The following is a 21,535-nucleotide window of genomic DNA, read 5'->3' as shown; positions in this document are numbered from 1 at the left end:
TTATTCAAATATAGCATGATAGGTCCACTTTAAAGAGTTGGGCTCTGTAGATTTAAACAAAAGCCACTCGAGCAGCAGAAATGTGTGCATAATTTGGGGACTAGTTTCAGGGGCTGAGTAATACCATTTTTTTTGCAGTTTTGCAGCTGCAAGATGACTTAAAATAAATAAATGCAGTTCAAATTTCTGTAGTAATGTCTATAAGTGCAATCATATTTATCAACACACATTTGTTTTCACAGGTTTATTGCCTTACCTGTGAGAAGTCAGAAGGAAACATCAGCTTGGAAAGTTTGTCTTATAGCGTTGTTATGTAAGTATGTTCACATTTTGCAAATCTCTTTCTTTATAAGGCTAAAACTAAACCTTTGTATGCTCTGAACATTGATATCTTTTTTTTTTAAACTTTTTATTTTTTATTTTTTATCAACAAACAGCCAGACGGACAACACAATAGCAGTTGGCAAACAAGTTAGGATGACAACAGTGTGATTTGTGTAAAACAAATAAAACGAAACAAAAAATGGACTGCGACAGGACAAAAACAAAAAACAAACAAAAACAAAGTCAGGATCTAAAGGCTCTGAGTCTAAGTCCATTATTAATACCATAATGCAATTTAGAGATCAAATAATGTGTATAAATGGAACAAAAAGACCAAGTATATCAAATAAAATAAAAACACAGCACTTGTTGGTCAGTCTGCTAATCACAGTTTAACACCGCAGGTCCATCACCCTATTGTACAGAGACATCCGGCATGTCCAGCTCCCGTATATACTTGTAGAAGGGGTTCCACATCTTGTGGAATTTCCCCAAGGAGCCCCTCACTATGCACCTTATTTTCTCGAGTTTGGCTGAATTTAGGACTTCTTTTAACCACGAGGTGTGTGAAGGGGATGTTGGAGACTTCCACATGAGCAATATCAGGCGTCTGGCTAGTAAGGTAACAAAGGCTATGTAGGCTGTCTCCAGAGAAGAGAGTGGGCATGTGGGTGGGGTTACACCAAACAGTGCGGTCATGGCATTAGGAGTGACCGGTTTTCCAGTAATTTCTGACAGTGATCTAAAGATGTCAGTCCAATAAGAGTGTAAGACCGGACAAGACCAGAACATGTGTGCGTGACTCGCCGGTGCTTGTCTACATCTGTCACAAGTTGGGTCCGCTTCCTTATATATTTTAGAGAGCCTAAGCTTAGTGAAGTGTGTGCGATGTACTACTTTGCACTGAATCAGTCCATGTCTAGCACAAATAGAAGATTTGTGTACATTAGCAAGGGCTTTTTCCCAAAGTTCTTCTGAAGTCTCCTCCCCAAGATCTGTTTCCCAAAGAGATTTAATGGAGTTCAGGGTAACCAAACGAAGAGAGTAAATCTGAGCGTAAATACACGTCATCATTCCCTTCAGAGTAGGTAACGGCCTAAGGAGTGCGTCTAGCGGCGAATCAGCTGGGTGATTAGGAAACTGAGGAAATCTATTATTAACAAAACTGCGAATCTGTAGATACCTGAAGAAATGTTGCCTAGGTAGTGCAAATGTGTCAGATATCTGTTGGAAAGAGGCAAATGTGTTGTGAATATAAAGGTCTTTGAATGTTTTAACGCCTTGGTTAAACCAAATAGTAAATGCGCCATCTACTAAGGATGGAGGAAACACATGGTTTGCAGTTACAGGGGCTAGTGTAGAGTATGTTTGGAGATCAAAGAAACGTCTGAACTGATTCCAAATGTTCAAGGTTGCTTTGACAATTACATTTTTAGTGTAAGCAGAGGAGGGGGTCTTAATGAGAGAGTGAGCCAATGCTGAAAGAGATACTGGACTACAGGAAGCAGCCTCCATTTCAAGCCAAACAGGTGGAGAATGCTGTGAGTCAGACTGCAGCCAGGACTGTATTATTCTCAGGTTTGTAGCCCAATAATAGAACCTCAAATTCGGCAGAGCAAGTCCACCCCGCGCCTTTGGTCTCTGTAAAAATTGCTTGCGTATCCTTGGGGTTTTCTTGTTCCAAATAAAGTTAGAAATAATAGTGTCAGTTTTACGAAAAAAAGTTTGAGGTAGGAAAATGGGCACACATTGAAATAAATATAGAAATTTGGGGAGTATATTCATCTTTATAGAGTTAATTCGGGCAACCAGAGACAGATTTAACACTGACCAACGGTCGAAGTCTTCCTGTACGCGGGACAAAAGGGGGGCAAAATTAGCTCTATAAAGATCTTTAAATGTATCGGTCACCTGGATCCCGAGGTAAGTGAAGCTGTGTAGTGCGATTTTAAATGGTAGACTATGTAGAGGGAAATCACGCGCCGCTCTATTTAAAGGGAACAATTCGCTTTTACTTAAATTGAGTTTATAACCGGATACAGCACCAAATGAGCTAATGATAGAGAGAGCTGCAGGGACAGACACAGATAAATTAGAGACATAAAGAAGAAGGTCATCCGCGTAAAGAGAAGCTCTCTGTTCTACCCCATTTCTGAAAATACCTCTAATGCGGGAGTCACAGCGAAGAGCGATGGAGAGGGGCTCAATAGCTAAGGCAAATAAGAGAGGGCTCAAGGGACAACCCTGCCTGGTGGAGCAGTGGAGAGGGAAATATTCAGAATGCGTATTATTTGTTCTCACTGAAGCTAGGGGAGAGGAGTACAATAGCTTCACCCATGAGGTAAAGTTCTTTCCAAAGCCAAATTTCTCCAAGGTGTGAAAAAGATACCTCCACTCCACACGATCAAATGCCTTTTCTGCATCTAAAGATATCACAGCTTCAGGTACAGAATTTGCGGAAGGTTGGTAGATTGTGTTAAAAAGTCGTCTTAAGTTAAAAAATGAGTGCCTATTTTTGATGAAGCCGGTTTGATCGGGAGAGATAATGGTTGGTAACACGGTTTCCAATCGTAAAGCGAGCATTTTAGACAGTAATTTAAAATCCACATTTAACAAGCTAATTGGTCGGTAGGAGGAGCATGCAAGGGGATCCTTATTCCTTTTTAAAATGAGGGAGATCGAGGCCTGATTAAGCGTTGGGGGTAAACTAGTATAATTAAATGATTCACTAAACATATCTATCAAAACAGGGGATAATTTCTGTTGAAACTTCTTGTAAAATTCCAGTGGATAACCGTCCGGCCCCGGAGATTTTCCGCCTTGCATCGATGCAATAGCAACGGAGAGTTCGACAGCAGTTACTGGCTTCTCCAAATCCTCAGTCATATCAGGATGTATCAAAGGGACTTCGAGGGTGGTAAAAAAATTGTCCAAATCCTGCGTGTCTGAGCTGGTTTCAGATGTGTATAACGAAGTATAATAGTCTCTAAACTCATCGTTAATTCTTTGGGGATCGATCGTAATGTCCGAGGATGTTTGGATTCTGGGAATCTGGTAAGAGGCAACATTCTGTCGTAATTGATGCGCCAGTAATCTGCCAGCTTTGTCACCCTGTTCGTAATAATTACTTCTAGCCTTAAGAAGAAGTGCAGCAGCCTGGTCTGCGGTCAGCGTATTCAATTCCGATTGAAGAATGAGGCGTTCCTTATACACATTACACACACAGTTGGTGAAACGGAATAGAGGTCATCCAGTTGAGCAATACGCCTCGTTAGTTCAGTTAGTCTCTCTCTTTTCTGTTTTCTCTTATGGCTAACATAGGAAATAATTTGCCCTCTATGAACATTGATATCTGATCCCTTTCTAACATCCATTCGTGTGTTTTTAGGTCATATTGTGACAAACATGCTCCTGGTTCACACAAGAAGAATGCCAGTGGTATGTCGTGCTCACAGCAACTCTGTCTTGTGTTTTAAATTGTTGTATTCCTAATGTTACAGATAAAGTGATTATTCTTCTCGACAGGTGACTCTACTGACCAGCGGCCGACTGTGTACAGCAGTGACTCAAACTCATCCAGCAGTAGGAAGCCTTCATCTATCAAGGTACACATACTGTTCACGATCACATAAATACAGCTTTTTAATACTTTAATCTCACCATGTTATGGTGATTTTAATCATTCTGATTTTGCTTTTGAAACAGAGACGGTTGAGTTTCACAGACAAGTAAGTGTGTAATTATTTTCATGCTGGGCTTTGCTGTTTTTTAAGGTTTAAAGTTGTTCCCTAAAAGTCTTGAAATGTTTTTGTAAAGTTTGTAGCATATCAACCCTTATTATTTGTATTTAAAAATCAATTATATAGCTCCTTCTGTTAACAATTTCAAAACACTTCTTGCACAATAAAGCTTTATGAGAGATGTGTAGGGTAAAAAACTCTGACTTGATCAAACAATGATCCTGCCCACTCGTCCTCACTGTGGGTTCAAAGACTTTTATCAGGCAAAGTAAATATATATAACCATGACCATGCGTATAAAGGCTAAAAGGGGGAAATCCACCAATCAGAGTATGACAGCAACATACATTCAATTTAAGGTTAAGCATTAAGTAAGAACTTATTTATGTTACAAACAGCGTCATATTAGACAAAATATAGAAACCCACTGTACACTAACGGTTATTTAAAATCAAACAGGTCTAATAATCACAATACACCAAATTAATGAAATACTGTATATTCGGTGTTAAAGGGGACCTGTTGGAAATTCAAGACTCAAGTAGCTGACAATGCATATCAGTGCAAAAAGCATACTTTGAATGCACTTTATATAAAAAAAGGAAAAAGATCACCTTTTAATGGACCGGGCCATCAACACCAAGACTAACACCACCAACATATTCTCTATCTATGTCTCTTTATGAAGCTTGAGTTGTTTTTAGATGTGAACTTACTTAAGACCAGAATACTGGGGTGTTTAGGTTTCAGGTGATTCATGATGGTTACCGATTGAGGGTGGACAAAATCACCCTGCTACCAACCAAACACAAACTACCAAACTTAATATCAGATGTTCACTAGTTAAATCTGCTCTATTCTTAAAAAACGAATCCAGACAAGTAACATAAACTACAAAAAAACATATTTATAGACTATTAGTAATGTACCTATAATATGTATTAAAAAAACAAAACACAAATAACTTAAATAGGAGTTCAATTTTTAATATTAAACAACATGGGGTTTTGTCTACCTTTGCCTGATGAAGGTCTGAGGGACACAGTGTGAAATATGTTCATGTTTAAATTCACTTACTTTTATTTTGACTTAAAATCAAGCTACTTGTTTATCCGTACACTTTACAGTGACAGTGTTAATAATAACTGACTCTCTCCTCACAGACAGAACGGGACCCCTTCTAAACGTAGTTCTAAAGTCTCATGGGCTTCACTGCGGGATGATTCTTCAAATTCAGGTTAACACACTTACAACGCATGAGAGAAAATAACCTATTGAACACTGAACAAAGGTTTAATGTGTTTTCCCTTCTCTTACAGGCAATAATGAACCGGATTCAATAACGGCCCCTTTAGATACTGATATAGATGATAGTGAACACCTGGTTGGTGAGCCTCTCGTAAGTCTCTTTTTTGATTCGGTAACAGAAACATCATCAATAGTGGTTGAAGAAGATCAATAATCTCATATTTATGTTCCTTCTCTTTCATTTATTCACCCTGTTGGCTGTCAGACGAGGTAGGCTCAAGTCTCTGTGATTCACTGAAAATAACTTTATTTCATTTTATGATATTTACAATGTGAAATGTACAACCATTTTTGCATCGTGCTGTGCATTGTGGGAACTTGTTGAAGCTACTGTTTTATTTGTATTATTAGGGAGACTCATTTCTGTCTTGTAGTTTGTAGTCATGTAGTGTTGAATTGCATTATATAATTTGTTAAACTCATTTATTGTACATGCAAGAAGGAACAACAATATCACTAGACACCTCACAAGTGATACAATCATTATTACATTAATAGTCAAATTAATTGTTAAATTCCGTTTCTTTTTGATAATGTTGTAAATTGGATGTCTTTGGGATTTATGTTTCTTGTGGACATTATTAAGATATAACATCTTCACTGGTAATAATAATAGACATTATCAGAACATTGGAATGAATGTATTGTCTACAATACATGAACTGTAATATTAGCCTAATATTGTAGCTGACATCTTCGTAGATTCATCTTCTTATTACAGACACATGCATTTCCTAACATTCGGTCTATATGATGTAAAATGTATTATCTCTTCGATTTACACACGGCATCTATTGCACGTCTGTCCGTCCTGGGAGAGGGATCCCTCCTCTGTTGCTCTCCCTGAGGTTTCTCCCATTTTTTCCCTTTAAACTGTGGGTCTTCTCTGGAAGTTTTTCCTTGTACGATGTGAGGGTCTAAGGACAGAGGGTGTCGTTTTTCTCATACTGATATTCTGAACAATCTGTGCTGTTGTATTTGCTGTAAAGTGTCTCTACTGTAGGCTATTTTTATGTACAGCACTTTGGCTCGGCCAAAAATCGTTTATAAATGTGCTATATAAATAAAACTTGATTTGATTTGAAACAATAACCAGTGTAATAATAGTAAAACAATAAAGATAGAGTGAAATGTATAATTTGTAATATTATTACAAGCAATCCAAAAATGTAATATGCCGTTAGAAGCTATGAAAGATGTTTAATTTATCTTTCCTTTTTTACATTTTATAGAGTGAAGACTTTATTAAGAAATCTGCTGCACTTTATCACAGATGCAGTCTTTAATGTGACGTCAACAAAACATCCCATACCGCCTCTAGCATCAACACAATGATAATGATCACCTCACACAGTGTCAAACATGTAAATAACAGTTTTTATTACACAGGATGTTGTGGTTTCTCTTTGCATGATCAGTCAGTGTGTTGTGTTCTCTGTTCACAGGAAACACAACGGGAGTCATCGCCGATCCACCTCAGGTAGGCGGCACAGCAGACTCAGATTACATTAAATATGTGAAAAAGACATAATTAAAAATGGTTTTGCAAACTGCTGCTGTCTGCTACAGAAGATAATCTGGAGGAAGAGAGCAGAGACGGAGCTTCAGATGACGATGAAACAATCAATTCAGTGAGTCATTACATATTAGATCAAAGTCTAAACTATACATTTCTCCTTTTAGCAATATTTCATAAACTATATTTGTGTTCTCAATCTCATTCAGTCCTGTAGTAGAATTGGTGATGTTAACTCGTGGTTTCTTAAAGGTCCCCTATTATACTGTTTTTCATCAATATATTATAGGTCTCAGATATACACAAAACATGTCTCTGAAGTGTTTGGCTCCAAACACCAAACAGATCATTGCAGCATTACCCATAATCCCCTCTGTTTCAGCCCTGTTTCAAAAGTGCTGATTCTCTGTCTGTTACTTTAGATGAAAATAAGGAGCCCCTCCCCACGCCCCTCTGAGAGACATTTGGTTAAAAAGAACACAATGGTGCTCTAGGAGGAGATTCAGGTGTTAAGGTGGGGGGGGTTACCTTGGTTGGTGATTGGCTAATGGTTACACAAGCCAAAAAATCGTTATGACATCATAAAGTGGCCAAAATCTGATCAGCTCATTTTCAGACAGGTTTTTATATAAATGGATCAGGACAAAAAGTGAGAGAATCTTTTTTTCTGAAACTTTCAGAGTCTCTTTACGCAGAGGGGACACATGTTGATGTATAAAAGACATGAACAAGTGGATTTTGCATAATAGGTGACCTTTAAAGAGAATCTGATATTTAATCCCAGAACCTATATCCTTTTTTAAATATTGGATCCATAAATGGTATATTGAGGGTTTTTCATCTGACATGATTTGGGTTTGCTCCTGTCAGGAGACTGAGTCAGAGAGTCTGCTGCCTCCTTTCTCTCAGGCTGACTTCTCCACTCAGACGTCTCCGGTGTTCCCTCCCAGTGAAGTTCTGTGTAAGACGGAGACACAGACAGACGATGGAGGTACATTTTCACACCACGATGAGATGTACTTAGTGTTAGGTAATTGTACATTTGAAAATACATTCAAATTCAGTAAACACAACCAGAATAAAGTCTTCACATATTCATTGAGTTTATAAAGTGCAAGTGCGATTTTTAACTACAATACACAAAGCGCTTAATTCTTTGCTTGGGAGCACTGCTACTGGCTGACATGAGACAAGTTTCTTCTTCTATGATTAATGCTGCCTAAGTTAGGAGACCTAGGCCTGTATTAATGGCACTTAAATATGAATTTGGCTATGAATTTTGTCGTAGTATTTAATATATTTTTTCCCCACGGCAGCAGTAGAGCAAATTAAATATTGTTCACATCCCTACAAGATTAAAAACACTAGCCAGGGGCCACCAGATAGATCAATGGTTAGTGCCCGTTATGTGTAAACTGTTGCCTAGTAAGCCGGCCTAACATTCAGGCAATGTCCTCCCCTCCATCTCCCCCTTTCAACTCTATAGAATCTCTAATAGAGCCCTATCTGGCCCAAAAAAAAGAACCTTCAAAAAACAAAAAATCGTGAACAAATGGTCCATTTGTCCATTTTAACCTTTTTCCATTTACAAATTAAATGCATATTTTGCAGCAAAAAGCTTTAATATTAGAATATTGATTATAATTACCCGGAACATGGCAGTTCACACTTTTGTTAACACTTGCATTGAATGCCGAATGTAGCAGACTTGTGTGATAGAATACATCTTTATAAGCTTTCAACTTTACAAAGCAGACATCCAAATGTATGAGGTTAACCTCTCGCACTAGATTTAGTTTGTTAATGTCAAGTGTTATACTGCTTGCAGGTCAAAGAGTCAATGAGACTTTTTTTTGTTGGTTAATACTATGTGTAAAACAGTATAGGACATGTCTAGTGACCGGAGAAAGGTGCTGTTGTTGCAGGAAGTCTGCACATGAATCAAGAACAGGAGTTGTGTCCTGAGGGAAGTCCTGTCCACAGTCCATCTGATCCACACAGCGCTGGACCCTGGGCCATCTTTCCCTCCACTTCCTGTTCCTCTCCCGTGGCCCCTCCCTCTCCCGTGGCCCCGCCCCCAGACCCCTCCCCCAGCGGGGCCTCCAGCAGGTTCTGGAGGAGCTGTAACGCTGCCGGCTGCACGCAGAACATCTTCAGAGGTTTCTATAAGGAGATGAGCGACGTCTCCGACAGGATTCAGGCAGAGCAGGCCAGCCAGGAGGGTGAGAGACACGGGACACTCTGCAGGTGTTGTTTATGTCTCAAACACTTTTATTAAGATCTCTCTCTTCTTCCTACAGATTATGATCTGGCGTTAACAGTAATGAGGGCTTCTGGGAAACTGTTAGAGCTTGTGGGCAATCAGCAGGAAGGTGAAGTACTAACCTTACTTAAATACTATACTATAACTTTTATGTGTATTTTTTTAACATTCTATACTTTTCTTCTGGTATTTTAGACATACACATATTACTTTTCTTTTTAGACAAACTTTATTTATGCTATATGTTTTTTCATACATTTTTAACATGCTATAATATGACATTCTTTTAAATACTACACTATAACTTTTTTTTCTACATACTTTACTTTTGCGTTTTTTTCAGCCTGTCCTCCTACAAAAAATATATAGGCCGATTGTATGGGCTCAGAACAGTCTCATAATACACACATGCACACAGAAGGATTCACACTTGTATTTCCGGATCCACACTTGTGTTTTTCAATGCACACACAAATGTGTTCCGTTTCATATACATGTAAATAAAATCCAGATACAGAAAAAAGTTTTACATATGTATTTTTGATCCTCACATATTTGTTTTCCGTTTAAAACCTCTGCACCTGTGCACGGATCGCTGTGCATTCGTGTGTGGGTTTTTTGAGACTCCCCTGACGGTCAGCTGATTCGTACTTGTAATTTTTTCTATCTATAGTCTCCTCAATTCTAAGCCAATCACATGAGCGCGCCCCCACGAGTGTAGATTTCTTGTGTTGATGACGCAGCGCTTCATGTACGCATTTTGCGCTGTCCGGAGCTGACAGGTCCATGGAGCCTGCCTGCAGGCGCTAATCTCAGGACACCTCCTCCACTCTCAATACATTGCCACTTTCCGAACAGGAAATACACGCAAATACAAGCCTTTATATTATTAAGGTACAGCGCCACTTTCCGAACCATTGATGAATGCTTGTGTACACAAAAACGGCAGGCAAAACCGTTTTAAATGTGTGTTTCCTGTATGGCGAATACAGCTGCTTTATTTATGTCTGTATGAAGTTGTTGTGAGTGTGGAGGGAGCAGCTACAGGTTAGCTTAGCCTAATCGATCAGTGCACTACGAAGCCAGTGCTTGACAGTGAACTGTCAACGGGGGGAGCCCCGCCGGTCATTATCGGCCGATATTCACTCTTAATAGTTTGATCGGTGCTCTCTATAAAGGCCGATCAGGAGAGCTGGATCTGATCGATATGGATCTGATCGATATGGACATAAACGCGAGTGAAGTATAACCGAACGCGAGAGAGAGATCAGATCAGCTGCTGAGTCTGATGGAGACATGCAGCTCTGCATGATCACCTGAAGCCCCGCCCTCTGTTTAGCGAGCTGACCGGACAGCGCAAAATGCGTATATGAAGTGTCATGAACGCAAGAAATCATACCCTCGTGGGGGCGCGCTCATGTGATTGGCTTAGAATGAAGAAGACATCTGATTGGCTATAGATAGAAAAAATTACAAGTACGAATCCGGTGACCGTCAGGGGAGTCTCAAAAAACCCACACACGAATGCACAGCGATCCGTGCACAGAAAGCGGTTTGTGTTTGCAGGTTCAGTTAAACGGAAAACAAATATGTGAGGATCAAAAATACATATGTAAAACTTTTTTCTGTATTTGGATTTTATTTACATTTTTTATTTATATGAAACAGAACACATTTGTGTGTGCATTGCAAACGCTCCGGGGATGGGTATCGTTAAGGTTTTAACAGTACTACTACTTTTATCGATACCGCTTATCGGTCCGGTCTTTTAACGGTACTCTTATCGGTTCTTTTGGAGAAAAAAAATAAGGTAAACTAACAAATTGTGAACAAAACTAACATTGCTTTTTATTTAAATTAAATACATAATATTTCACATCAAAAGAAACAACGTTTTAACAAATCGTATTAAATAATCTGATGACAGAACTGTAAACAGAATAGCTGAAACTTTAACAAAATAAATAACTCAGTTACCTCTAATCATTAACTAGGGATGCACGATATTGGTTTTTTGAAACCGATACCGATAACTTCCTGCTTCTCAAGACCGATATCGATAACAAAAAAAAATGTACGCCACTAATTATTTTAACGCGATTAACGCATGTGTATTTTTTTCCTCGGCCGCCCCGTAGTTTCAGAGCGCATCGAGTTTAAAATACCATCTACAAGCTGATGCTGACAGCCCCGCTCCTGCCGCCCGCTTGTGGCAGACCACACTTCCACGCTCACCGGCAGGCACTGACTGGCCATCTGGAGGACCGGGAGGGTGTGTGTATGTGTGGCCCGAGCGAGCGAGAGAGAGACCTTACGTGCATTGTTGTTGTTAGCATCTGGTGCTAGCTAGCTGCGCTAACGGATATACGGAGCTGTTTAAATGAAAACAGAGGAACGACATTTCGCCACAACTGCGCCGAGCACTTGACTTTATGCAGGAAGCCAGACAGTGGGACATTTGTTGGAGTTTTGAGGTTTTTACAACCCCACTCGGCTCCGCGTGTCGTTTTGACGAGTCCTGCTTAAAATCATAACAGGAAGGAAATCAGACAGAGAACACCCAGATACCAGTTTAAACAATCTGTTTTAATTATCAAAGGTAATAATGCAATGCACTATAATACATTACAACACCATATAATACAATATACTAAAATCATATTGTAATGTTTTAAGAAGTAGCCGGCCACTTCTGCCCTGGTTCGCGTGCTGCGGAGATCCTTCCGGTCCTGACAGCATGTGAAGAGAGGCCGAACTCAGGAATCAACAGAATATATACCAGAAGACAGAAGGAAGGGGTGAGGTCAGCTGGTCATCTTTTCAGGTCCCCTCATTGGCAGACGCAAAATATGCTTTGTCACAGTGACCCAGCGCTGGCCAGCAGAAAACCAAACAGGCCCATTTTACAACAAAACACATCTTATCACCCAAGTCATGTGTTTCTTTATGAAAGCCATACTTGTTGGGAATATAACAGTCATTATCCCATGACATCCTCAGAACTAGCTCACCAACAAGCCTAACTGTCTTCATACCCCCCCCAATCATCTCTGAACTTTTATTCACCCGAAGTAAGCTCACCCTTAGTCTAAAAGGACCATTGTCTCTCTTAACTGTGTGACTAAATTCTCAAGGCCTGCAGGATGCGCATAATTAACTTAGAACGAATTTAGCCACTATATCTAATGGTTAACCAAGAAAAACACTCAAAAGGGTAATCTTTTCACTCAAAACAGAACTCACAGGTAATTCTGCATTTTACCCCTCAAAAATAGCCCAAAGCACCCTTTTGATGAAAAGGGTACAAGTGAAAGAAAAAGACTATTGCGCTAATCTACTTTAAAGAAAAAGGGAACATTGTTTCAGGAATCTATAAAAAACCTCTCTATATTTAAGAGGAAAAATGTATTTTGTTCCTTCAACTATTAATACACAGGAATGTATATACCCACACATATATTTAGGGATAACATGATGCAATACACCTCTTATATATTGGTGAGATTAAAATGAATATACCAAAAATATGCTGCATCACATCTTCTGCATAATACTCTTCATAAACTTCCGCAATTCCCCCTTTTGCACTCTTTTAAAAGAGTGCAATTTACACAAGGCACTTGAAACATATACCCACTGTCATTCTTTTCTACTGTGTCCGTCCCCCAAACATTGTATAAATCCATCCGAAGCTGGTATTTAGAGTACTTGAAACCTTCATGGAGACAGAACACCACTTTCCATGGCAGTGAAGGAACCATGAGGGGGCAGCTGGGTGCTAGTGCAGTCTCCTTGTGTGGTGAATCATCAGCCCCCCCCCTCAGAGGAATACGCCAACAAGGGGCAGCTGATAGGGAGGGGGAGATGCGGCTAGCCCTTCACGGGTGGAACTGATCAGAGAAGTAGACTCCTCTGCTGCCTCGACAAGTCCCCTGTGCCGTCCTGGCTTGTCGTGTCTTTGTCCCCCCGATCCGCTGACAGCAGCTTCTGGGCTGCCTGCTAGAGAGATGTCTTCCTCCTCCTCCTCCTCCGGCCCGCTGATGGCGGCTTCCGGATCGATGCTGGAGAGATGTCTTCCCGATTCTCCTTCTCCGGACCGCTGATGATGCCTCCCGGGTCGACTGCCTTGACGAGGGCCAGGTCTGTCCTGATGTCGTCCCCTGGTCCTCGCAGGTGTTTTCCCGCCGCACACTGTCTCCCGTGGTACGAGCTGTCCCCCTTTTCTCCCAGGCAGACGGCATAAGAGGTCCGCTGGGTCACTCGGTCGGGGTCGGAGAGCCTGGGGTTGAGCCACTTTGTCCTGATGACTTTCAGCCAGACGAACACCGCTGTGTCGGCCTCGTGCTTCTCGGGTCCCCCTTTTGGCGCCAGCGACCTGTGTGGAGAAATCTGATACAACTCCCTCAAGCCTACGCTCAGCTGTTTTGACCCACTTGGAGCCTGTTGGTGGGGTGTCTTGAAACAACAGCCGTCTGTGAACAGGTTTTCTAAATTAATTGTAGACCTCCTATCTGCCAGTACAGCTTCAGAATCTTAGTACTTGGATTGTGCCAACTAAATAAGAACCCAAACATCTTTAGGTAAACTAAATAACATATTTCAATAGCTCTGAATTTCTGACAAGCATCTGTGTTTATTTTTAAATGAAATCCTTGAGATCCTATTTAAAATCTAAATATAATATGAACTGCTAATGTTTCTGGTAAAGAAAAACACTAATGTTATGGATTCAAAAACAACCAAAATCATGATACTAACAAAGTGAATGATTTCCTGGTGATACTGCTTCTACCTGTCAGTGCTTAGATATTATCACGCTGAAAAAATGAATACAGAATTCCAACAAACTGTCATCAAATGTCTTATAAATTTAGATGAAATGTATATCCTCATAATGACCTAAACAATAAAGTCTATGGCTTTTACTTCTTTACCAGGCTAGTTACATGATGTTGTCTAAATTAAATTCTGTCATTACATTACTATGTTTTAGCTTTAACTGTAATATGTTCTTTCTACATTTCAAACCTCAGTTACTTTTATACCTGTTGAAACATTACTCACAGGTCAACTTCTTGAGTATTCCATTCTGGAATTACATCTCTCACAGTAGCCCCTTGGCCACTGATTCTGCATCTGTGTTACCTGTTATAACTCAACCAATATTAGAAACATGTCAACATTCACCAAACAGTATCTTATCCCCAGATATGGAGCAGGTCAATTCTAAAACCGTCAATCAATGGTCAGATTGAACAATCGAGTTGGGGCAGCCGTACACTCCCCCTTTTTACACATGACTCATGTGTAACCAAAATCCTGTATGGGAAGAAAACCTTCAGGTAATAATGGATTCTAAGAAAATATTAAACATTTTTTCCCAAATGTACATCCATCATTTCCACAGTAAACACTCCAGTGAAATGAAGTGTTTCTCTCCATCCTTCAGTCCTAAAAGAAACAGAATCTTCATGTTTTAGTTTGAGTTCCTCATTCTGCAAACTGCCACCTCCTGTGGGAGTGCACAAGTGCGGTTTTCCAATTCTGTGGAATGTTATTGAGGCCCAGAAAAATGTGTTAGTCCAAAAACATGCTTGATTAGTCATTGTTTTAAATCATGCAGTTGCACTGATCACATGCAGACATACACTCACATTCACACTCACACTGTCAGGTTGTAAAGTCAAGTTTGGTCAGGTCCACCCCAGAGTCAGTCATTCACAGTGCCTTGTCAAGTCACACTGTCGGTCAGGGTCAAAGGTCAGTTGGTCTCAGTCTTTTTTGGCCATGTGTCGTGCTCTGCAGAGACTTTGACATTTCAGCATAGGCCAGTATCCTTTGTCTACACAAATATGTATATATGGAGCGCCATCATTTATTAATTCACAATTACAACTATAATGTTCAAGATATCTCTAACTTTTCATCGGGACAGCTGCTTCCCACATTCCCCGAAAAGTGTTTAGCCAAAAAATGTCACTTCCTTATTGTACTACTACTGCAGTTTATCAACACCTAATCTATATTCAAATGTCTAATAGATCTATTTCAGAAACTTGTGCACATAATTATCATCTTGAGTCAAACCATTACTAGGATCTGTAAAGCTCTGCTATGTATTTCATAACTCATATTCATTTATCTTCAAATCTGGTCCACTTAAAAACAATGTTAACCTCTTTAACAGTGCGTGGAACCTTGGGTGTCCGAATATGTAACAATCACTCCTTCCTTTATCAAGGATTCTAAAAACAGAAGTCATTTCATCAATGGTTTGTAGCTAAATTCAGGAATTATCACTTATGGTAGGTATGTTTTTACTCTTTAACATCTCTAAATGTCAGTTAATTACCAACTAAATTAATGTCCATTAGGAGGTGGTGACGCTAGTCTTCCAAACTCATAATCTGGTGCCGTGCGCTTCCTGTGAAGCTGCATAAGATTTTAAAAACCACTGCAGGGTGGGTCGAGTGACCCCTCCTCCCTATTAGTCGTCAATAATATGCACCATTACAATGGGTGATTGAAGGCCTCAGATTATGTCCAATTACAGCATCAGTCTTCTTTACTCTAAAATTACTTTTTAAATAGGAATATTTAGAAATGGAACAAATATTCAATCTTCAGAAAAGTTCTTAACCAAAGTCTATCTAGTGAATAGCCAACATATTTGAAAATGTCAGATGTATAAAAATAAGCCTAAATACTCCCTTACCATCAAAGTCCAAATCTAGACATAAGGTGAACAGTTTTGGTAATGGACAATTTAACCTAAAAACAAAACAAAATTGGACTTGTGTCCTTGTTATTTGTTCTTCAAAATATATTAGCAAATACCTTGTGAAGTATTCGCAACATAACCAACCCTCTCTAGGATATAAAATCCATTCATCTTTTTACTCATAGTTAGTTTATATGTCAAGATTATTAGGTGTGACCTAATAATCAGATGTGTTGTTTGCTAAACAAGGATATTAAACTTTAATCTTTTCAGCATTCCAGACCATCGTTTAAACAATCAGCCTCCCTTCTCAAACACTAAACCTATTGTTGTACACCACCCTCTGGAAAACTGTTGCACAGTTATGCTGTAAAATCATCGCATAATTTCTTCAGAGTCTGAACAATCTGAGACAAGCCTGTCTCAGAACTTGTCATAATGTGAACAGTCAGTGATGCGTTGTCTTCTGCAGCTGTAGTGAATTGGATCAATGAAACTCTTGTTTTGCACTGGGATGTCCTGAGGGGGAAGGAACCTCTGGATCAATGTGGTACAATCAGCAGACACACGTTGTCCTCTGCACAGCAGGAATCCCCAAAAACTGCAGTTCCTCTTCACACCACTGTTGCCTCGGCAACAAGGCCCAAGCAAAATGTCAAACCCTCCTCAGAGATGCGTTCTTTGCACAGTTCTTCTGTTTCTGTAGTGAGCAACTCCTCACCAACACACTGATTCAGAGTACAACCCAAAGGTGGCGCACATCTATCCAGTGCTGCTGTAATCACAGCAAATCAGCAACTGGAGAAAAACTCAATTTAAATCTCTCCCCCCAAAGGGTTACAAAATAAAACGGCTGAGTGTCTATATGGTCAGGAATGCTGAAACATGTGAATGTTAAAACAAACCAATGGCAGTAGTCTACCCAGATTATTTACTCCATTAAAAGTAGTAAAACCACATCGTAAAATCTCTTGTCTAGTTGAAGTCCTGCTTATAAAATTCTAGTCAGAAAAAAAATAAAATAAACTTCATCTTTAAAATCTTTTTTTTTTAATTTGAAACCAAAAAAGGTCTTCCTTCTCCACCCCGATCCTATTTTTACCTCAAAGTCCAAACAAACTGATGATTTATCTTTAAAAACCATGAGGAATGACAGTTCTCATAAAACACTATTCTTCCTTACTTGATTTCCAAATCAAATGAGCAAAACAGGAAAACCTCCTTAACCACTTGCCTATTCTATTATTTTTCAAATTGTTTATCTAAGTTGTGTTACAAGCAGGTTAGATTTGTAACAGAATACAAAACTAACTGTATTTAGCGCTATATTTGAAAAACAAGTAATCTGATTACAGTTACTGAATATATATTTTGAACAGTTATTATTTGTGGAAAAGTTTCCTCACAAAATGTAATCTCCATTACTAAAGCTAAAACCTAAAGAAATCATCGCGGAACAGTTTTCTGTCCTTACCACTTAATTGTTTCAATACAAACTAAAAAGCGTTGTGAAAACTCCCACTCTTGAGAACATCTCAACACTTTATTCCATCTGAGCACGAATGTTTATGACAGACACGCCCTATTAATCCAAAACGGCCTTTAATGGTATCAATTGTGAACTTTCTTAATATGAATTGTAAATGCAACGTATGTTCTCTTTGGAACACAGATAGGACAGTAGCTGCTGAAACTGGTTAATAGCAGCTTTCTGTTAACCTAGATAAGCATGTTGTTCTTATATTTTTACTTCATGTTTACTCACAAAACAATATAACATTCTTCAGACTAGTAGTTAACTTTATATAAGTTGTACTCTCTCTGAACTCTTCAAAACATCTACTTCTCCTGTCTCTCTCTCTCTGTGCCCTGCAGCTGCTCCTGCACAAGCTTCTCTCATCAATCACCTCTCTGTGTTTAGCCAGCAGTGTGCTTTTAGCCTCGTGCAGCACCTCTGTCATGTTTAAACATGAACAGATCCCTCCTGTTTACTTACTCTTTCTTCATAAACACAATTAATGTCTACTAATGATATTACAAAAACTACCTAATGACAAATAGCACAAAATTCACAATGCAATGCAATAGTAACAATCAGTTCTCAAAACTTCTCATGAAAACCACAATGTGACGTAACTGCATCCCACAAAAACTATGCTAAAAACGACAAATTATAGTTTCTTATTTATTTAAATATCTACGACACATTGATCTATTAATTTTCAATGTTATTCACTCCAACTTCAGACCAGTCGTTGATTATTCACTCCTTGTTTTAAATTCAACGCTCAGCAGCCATTTTTGAGGCATTTTGAGAAGAAGCACAAGCAGTCACACTTCTGGCTGCTGCTTCAGCAATTAGAGGAAAGCTGTGAAGAAAAAGGGGGGCTTTCTTTAACCCCTGGTGACCACGCATTTCTTTATCTGACTTTTCTCCCTTATCTATTAGTAATTATTCCCAGAAAATTATTCCCCGTACAGTCTATCCAGCTTTATGGTGCGATGTTTATTTCAACAGATAACATAATCTCTTTATCGTCACCTTTGGCTAGATAGATTAACCCCACAGAACAAGAGAACGAGATTCCGGTCCTTTCAAAATGGTTATTTGAAATTTGCGTATCTCCCCTTGGATTCACTTATAATGCAACTGCAGCTCCTATGAGACTGGAAAGCATTATTCAATTTAGTTCTGGATGGAATCATTAGAAACCACTGAACGCCCCCGATGAGTTAGCCGTGTCGAGTTCTGAAAAAAACGCACGGGGCCTTTCACCTTCTTCTTACAGTCCTCATCGCTTCACATGGAGCTAACGAGTTAGTCGTGCGATTCTGAAAAATCCATGAGGTTCCTAACCGTTGCTTTATTAATCTTATTATTCTTAGTTAGTTACCTACCTATGCTAAAATATGCATTGCATTATCTTTAGCGTGAAGACTAGACACTGAGAAATATTCCTGACAACTCTAAAAAATTTGAATATAGCCAAATCACAGATTTTGAGTGTAACGGGTATCCGTGCTTACCTGATATTTTGTATAGAGCTCTGTTTTTAGTTGTCAGAAAGTATTTCGAGGTGTCACCCCTGGACAGCTTCGTCCGCTGGCTGCTGATGTGACTCCCGCTGAACGCCCACTCGTAAACGTCTGGGTCACCACTTGTTGGAGTTTTGAGGTTTTTACAACCCCACTCGGCTCCGCGTGTCGTTTTGACGAGTCCTGCTTAAAATCATAACAGGAAGGAAATCAGACAGAGAACACCCAGATACCAGTTTAAACAATCTGTTTTAATTATCAAAGGTAATAATGCAATGCACTATAATACATTACAACACCATATAATACAATATACTAAAATCATATTGTAATGTTTTAAGAAGTAGCCGGCCACTTCTGCCCTGGTTCGCGTGCTGCGGAGATCCTTCCGGTCCTGACAGCATGTGAAGAGAGGCCGAACTCAGGAATCAACAGAATATATACCAGAAGACAGAAGGAAGGGGTGAGGTCAGCTGGTCATCTTTTCAGGTCCCCTCATTGGCAGACGCAAAATATGCTTTGTCACAGTGACCCAGCGCTGGCCAGCAGAAAACCAAACAGGCCCATTTTACAACAAAACACATCTTATCACCCAAGTCATGTGTTTCTTTATGAAAGCCATACTTGTTGGGAATATAACAGTCATTATCCCATGACATCCTCAGAACTAGCTCACCAACAAGCCTAACTGTCTTCATACCCCCCCAATCATCTCTGAACTTTTATTCACCCGAAGTAAGCTCCTCCTTAGTCTAAAAGGACCATTGTCTCTCTTAACTGTGTGACTAAATTCTCAAGGCCTGCAGGATGCGCATAATTAACTTAGAACGAATTTAGCCACTATATCTAATGGTTAACCAAGAAAAACACTCAAAAGGGTAATCTTTTCACTCAAAACAGAACTCACAGGTAATTCTGCATTTTACCCCTCAAAAATAGCCCAAAGCACCCTTTTGATGAAAAGGGTACAAGTGAAAGAAAAAGACTATTGCGCTAATCTACTTTAAAGAAAAAGGGAACATTGTTTCAGGAATCTATAAAAAACCTCTCTATATTTAAGAGGAAAAATGTATTTTGTTCCTTCAACTATTAATACACAGGAATGTATATACCCACACATATATTTAGGGATAACATGATGCAATACACCTCTTATATATTGGTGAGATTAAAATGAATATACCAAAAATATGCTGCATCACATCTTCTGCATAATACTCTTCATAAACTTCCGCACATTGTACGAAAAGTCAGCACACTCAGCACGGATAGTGCACAACATGATTGCAGCGTCCAGGCAGCTCCGGTTCGAGCATATGCCTTGAGTTGCACATAGCTCCAACGCCCATACCACCGACGACATGTTTGTTTACTGTCCTGGCTTCACGAGTTAGGGAGCGCTGGATTTGTGAAAAACTCCCCTCTTCCTAAACCACTAATACCACAGTACTGGCAAAATGGGAGGAGCCGAGTGAAAAACAAGCGCCCCTCATCCCAATCCACCCACACCGCAGTATTTTTTTCTTTTTTTTTACCCAAAAAATATATTGTATATTATCGGGGCTATTAATACTGGTATCGGGTTTATCGGGATGACGTCATAATTCCTAATATCGGACCGATAAATATCGGGCCGATAATTATCGTGCATCCCTATCATTAACCCATGTTTGTATAATGTAGTTAACTCCGTGTGTTGCTGCTCGCATACATAACACCTGACGTGGAAACGTTACTCGTGGACGGGGCTACAGAGCTACTAGAAAGACAGTCGAACCCGGTGCATTCCTCCGTCTGGATGTGGAGCACTTTTGCTAAATGTTTAGACAAATTGCTCGTGTTACCGCCCTTACATGCTAAACTCTTATTGCACTTTAGGCAACGAGCATTGTCCACATCGAGACGGGTAAAGTTTAACCACCTCGGAGCGCGTTCTCTCCGCCATCTCCTCCGTGTGTGTGTGTGTGTGTGTGTGTGTGTTGCTGCATGTAGCAGCTGCGTGTGTGTAAACTGCCCTGCCCCCTCGCACACAGACGGGAGAGAGATCGAAAATACTAAAGATAATCATAGACGCATTTTGCAGTCTTTTTGCGTATTAGAAACGGAGTTGGCGACACTAAAACTGCAATATAATGTTTGTGTAGCAATAATACATACGACATATATTTTTTACATGTCTCCAGTACCAATAAAAAGACCGATAACGTCGGAGCTTAACGGTACCACGGTCTTTAATAATTCCTCCGGAGGGACGTTTATTCCCTCTCTGGAAAATCCTAAATTGTGGAATAGTTTAGCCATTAAAATGCTTTTTGATTCGATTTTTGGTGAGAAGTGTATATTGTACTCTTAGAATCCACGTCCAGTCGATGTGTAGGATCTATAGTTTGATAGCTATTACGAAGATGATTTGAGGTCTCGCCAGGATAACGTGTATGCAGCTACCATGTAAAGTTAGCGTGGGTGAAAACAGTTTTTCCGGTCTCGAAGTTTTCATAATAAAACCGGATATATTCCCCTCACTGTCAAATGATTACACAGTGATATCTGCATTACTCATCCACTAAAAAACATCAGTTTATCCTTGTTAATTACACAATATTGATTGGTTTAAATTGTGTACAATG

The 21,535-nt window shown here is 39.6% G+C and overlaps 1 protein-coding gene across 5 annotated transcripts in view; it reads left to right on the top strand.

Annotated features, from left to right (window-relative positions):
• The window catches only part of LOC117544570 (dentin sialophosphoprotein-like), a 56,753-nt gene that overhangs the window by 29,610 nt on the left and 5,608 nt on the right, over window positions 1–21,535 (top strand). For 2 of the 5 annotated variants that reach the window (XM_034213730.1, XM_034213734.1), the window contains 12 exons: window positions 243–313; window positions 3,713–3,762; window positions 3,850–3,929; window positions 4,030–4,052; window positions 5,228–5,301; window positions 5,384–5,463; window positions 5,578–5,582; window positions 6,818–6,852; window positions 6,942–7,003; window positions 7,759–7,918; window positions 8,814–9,110; window positions 9,189–9,260. In XM_034213730.1, the coding sequence (XP_034069621.1) occupies window positions 243–313; window positions 3,713–3,762; window positions 3,850–3,929; window positions 4,030–4,052; window positions 5,228–5,301; window positions 5,384–5,463; window positions 5,578–5,582; window positions 6,818–6,852; window positions 6,942–7,003; window positions 7,759–7,918; window positions 8,814–9,110; window positions 9,189–9,260 (1,009 nt within the window). The remainder of the gene's footprint in view (window positions 1–242; window positions 314–3,712; window positions 3,763–3,849; window positions 3,930–4,029; window positions 4,053–5,227; window positions 5,302–5,383; window positions 5,464–5,577; window positions 5,583–6,817; window positions 6,853–6,941; window positions 7,004–7,758; window positions 7,919–8,813; window positions 9,111–9,188; window positions 9,261–21,535) is intronic. The other 3 variants (XM_034213733.1, XM_034213732.1, XM_034213731.1) reach the window with 3 other exon arrangements.

The sequence above is a fragment of the Gymnodraco acuticeps genome, unplaced genomic scaffold (assembly GCF_902827175.1).
Source record: "Gymnodraco acuticeps unplaced genomic scaffold, fGymAcu1.1, whole genome shotgun sequence".
In the NCBI taxonomy this organism is placed as follows: domain Eukaryota; kingdom Metazoa; phylum Chordata; class Actinopteri; order Perciformes; family Bathydraconidae; genus Gymnodraco; species Gymnodraco acuticeps.
This window is presented reverse-complemented; position numbering and strand designations above follow the sequence as displayed.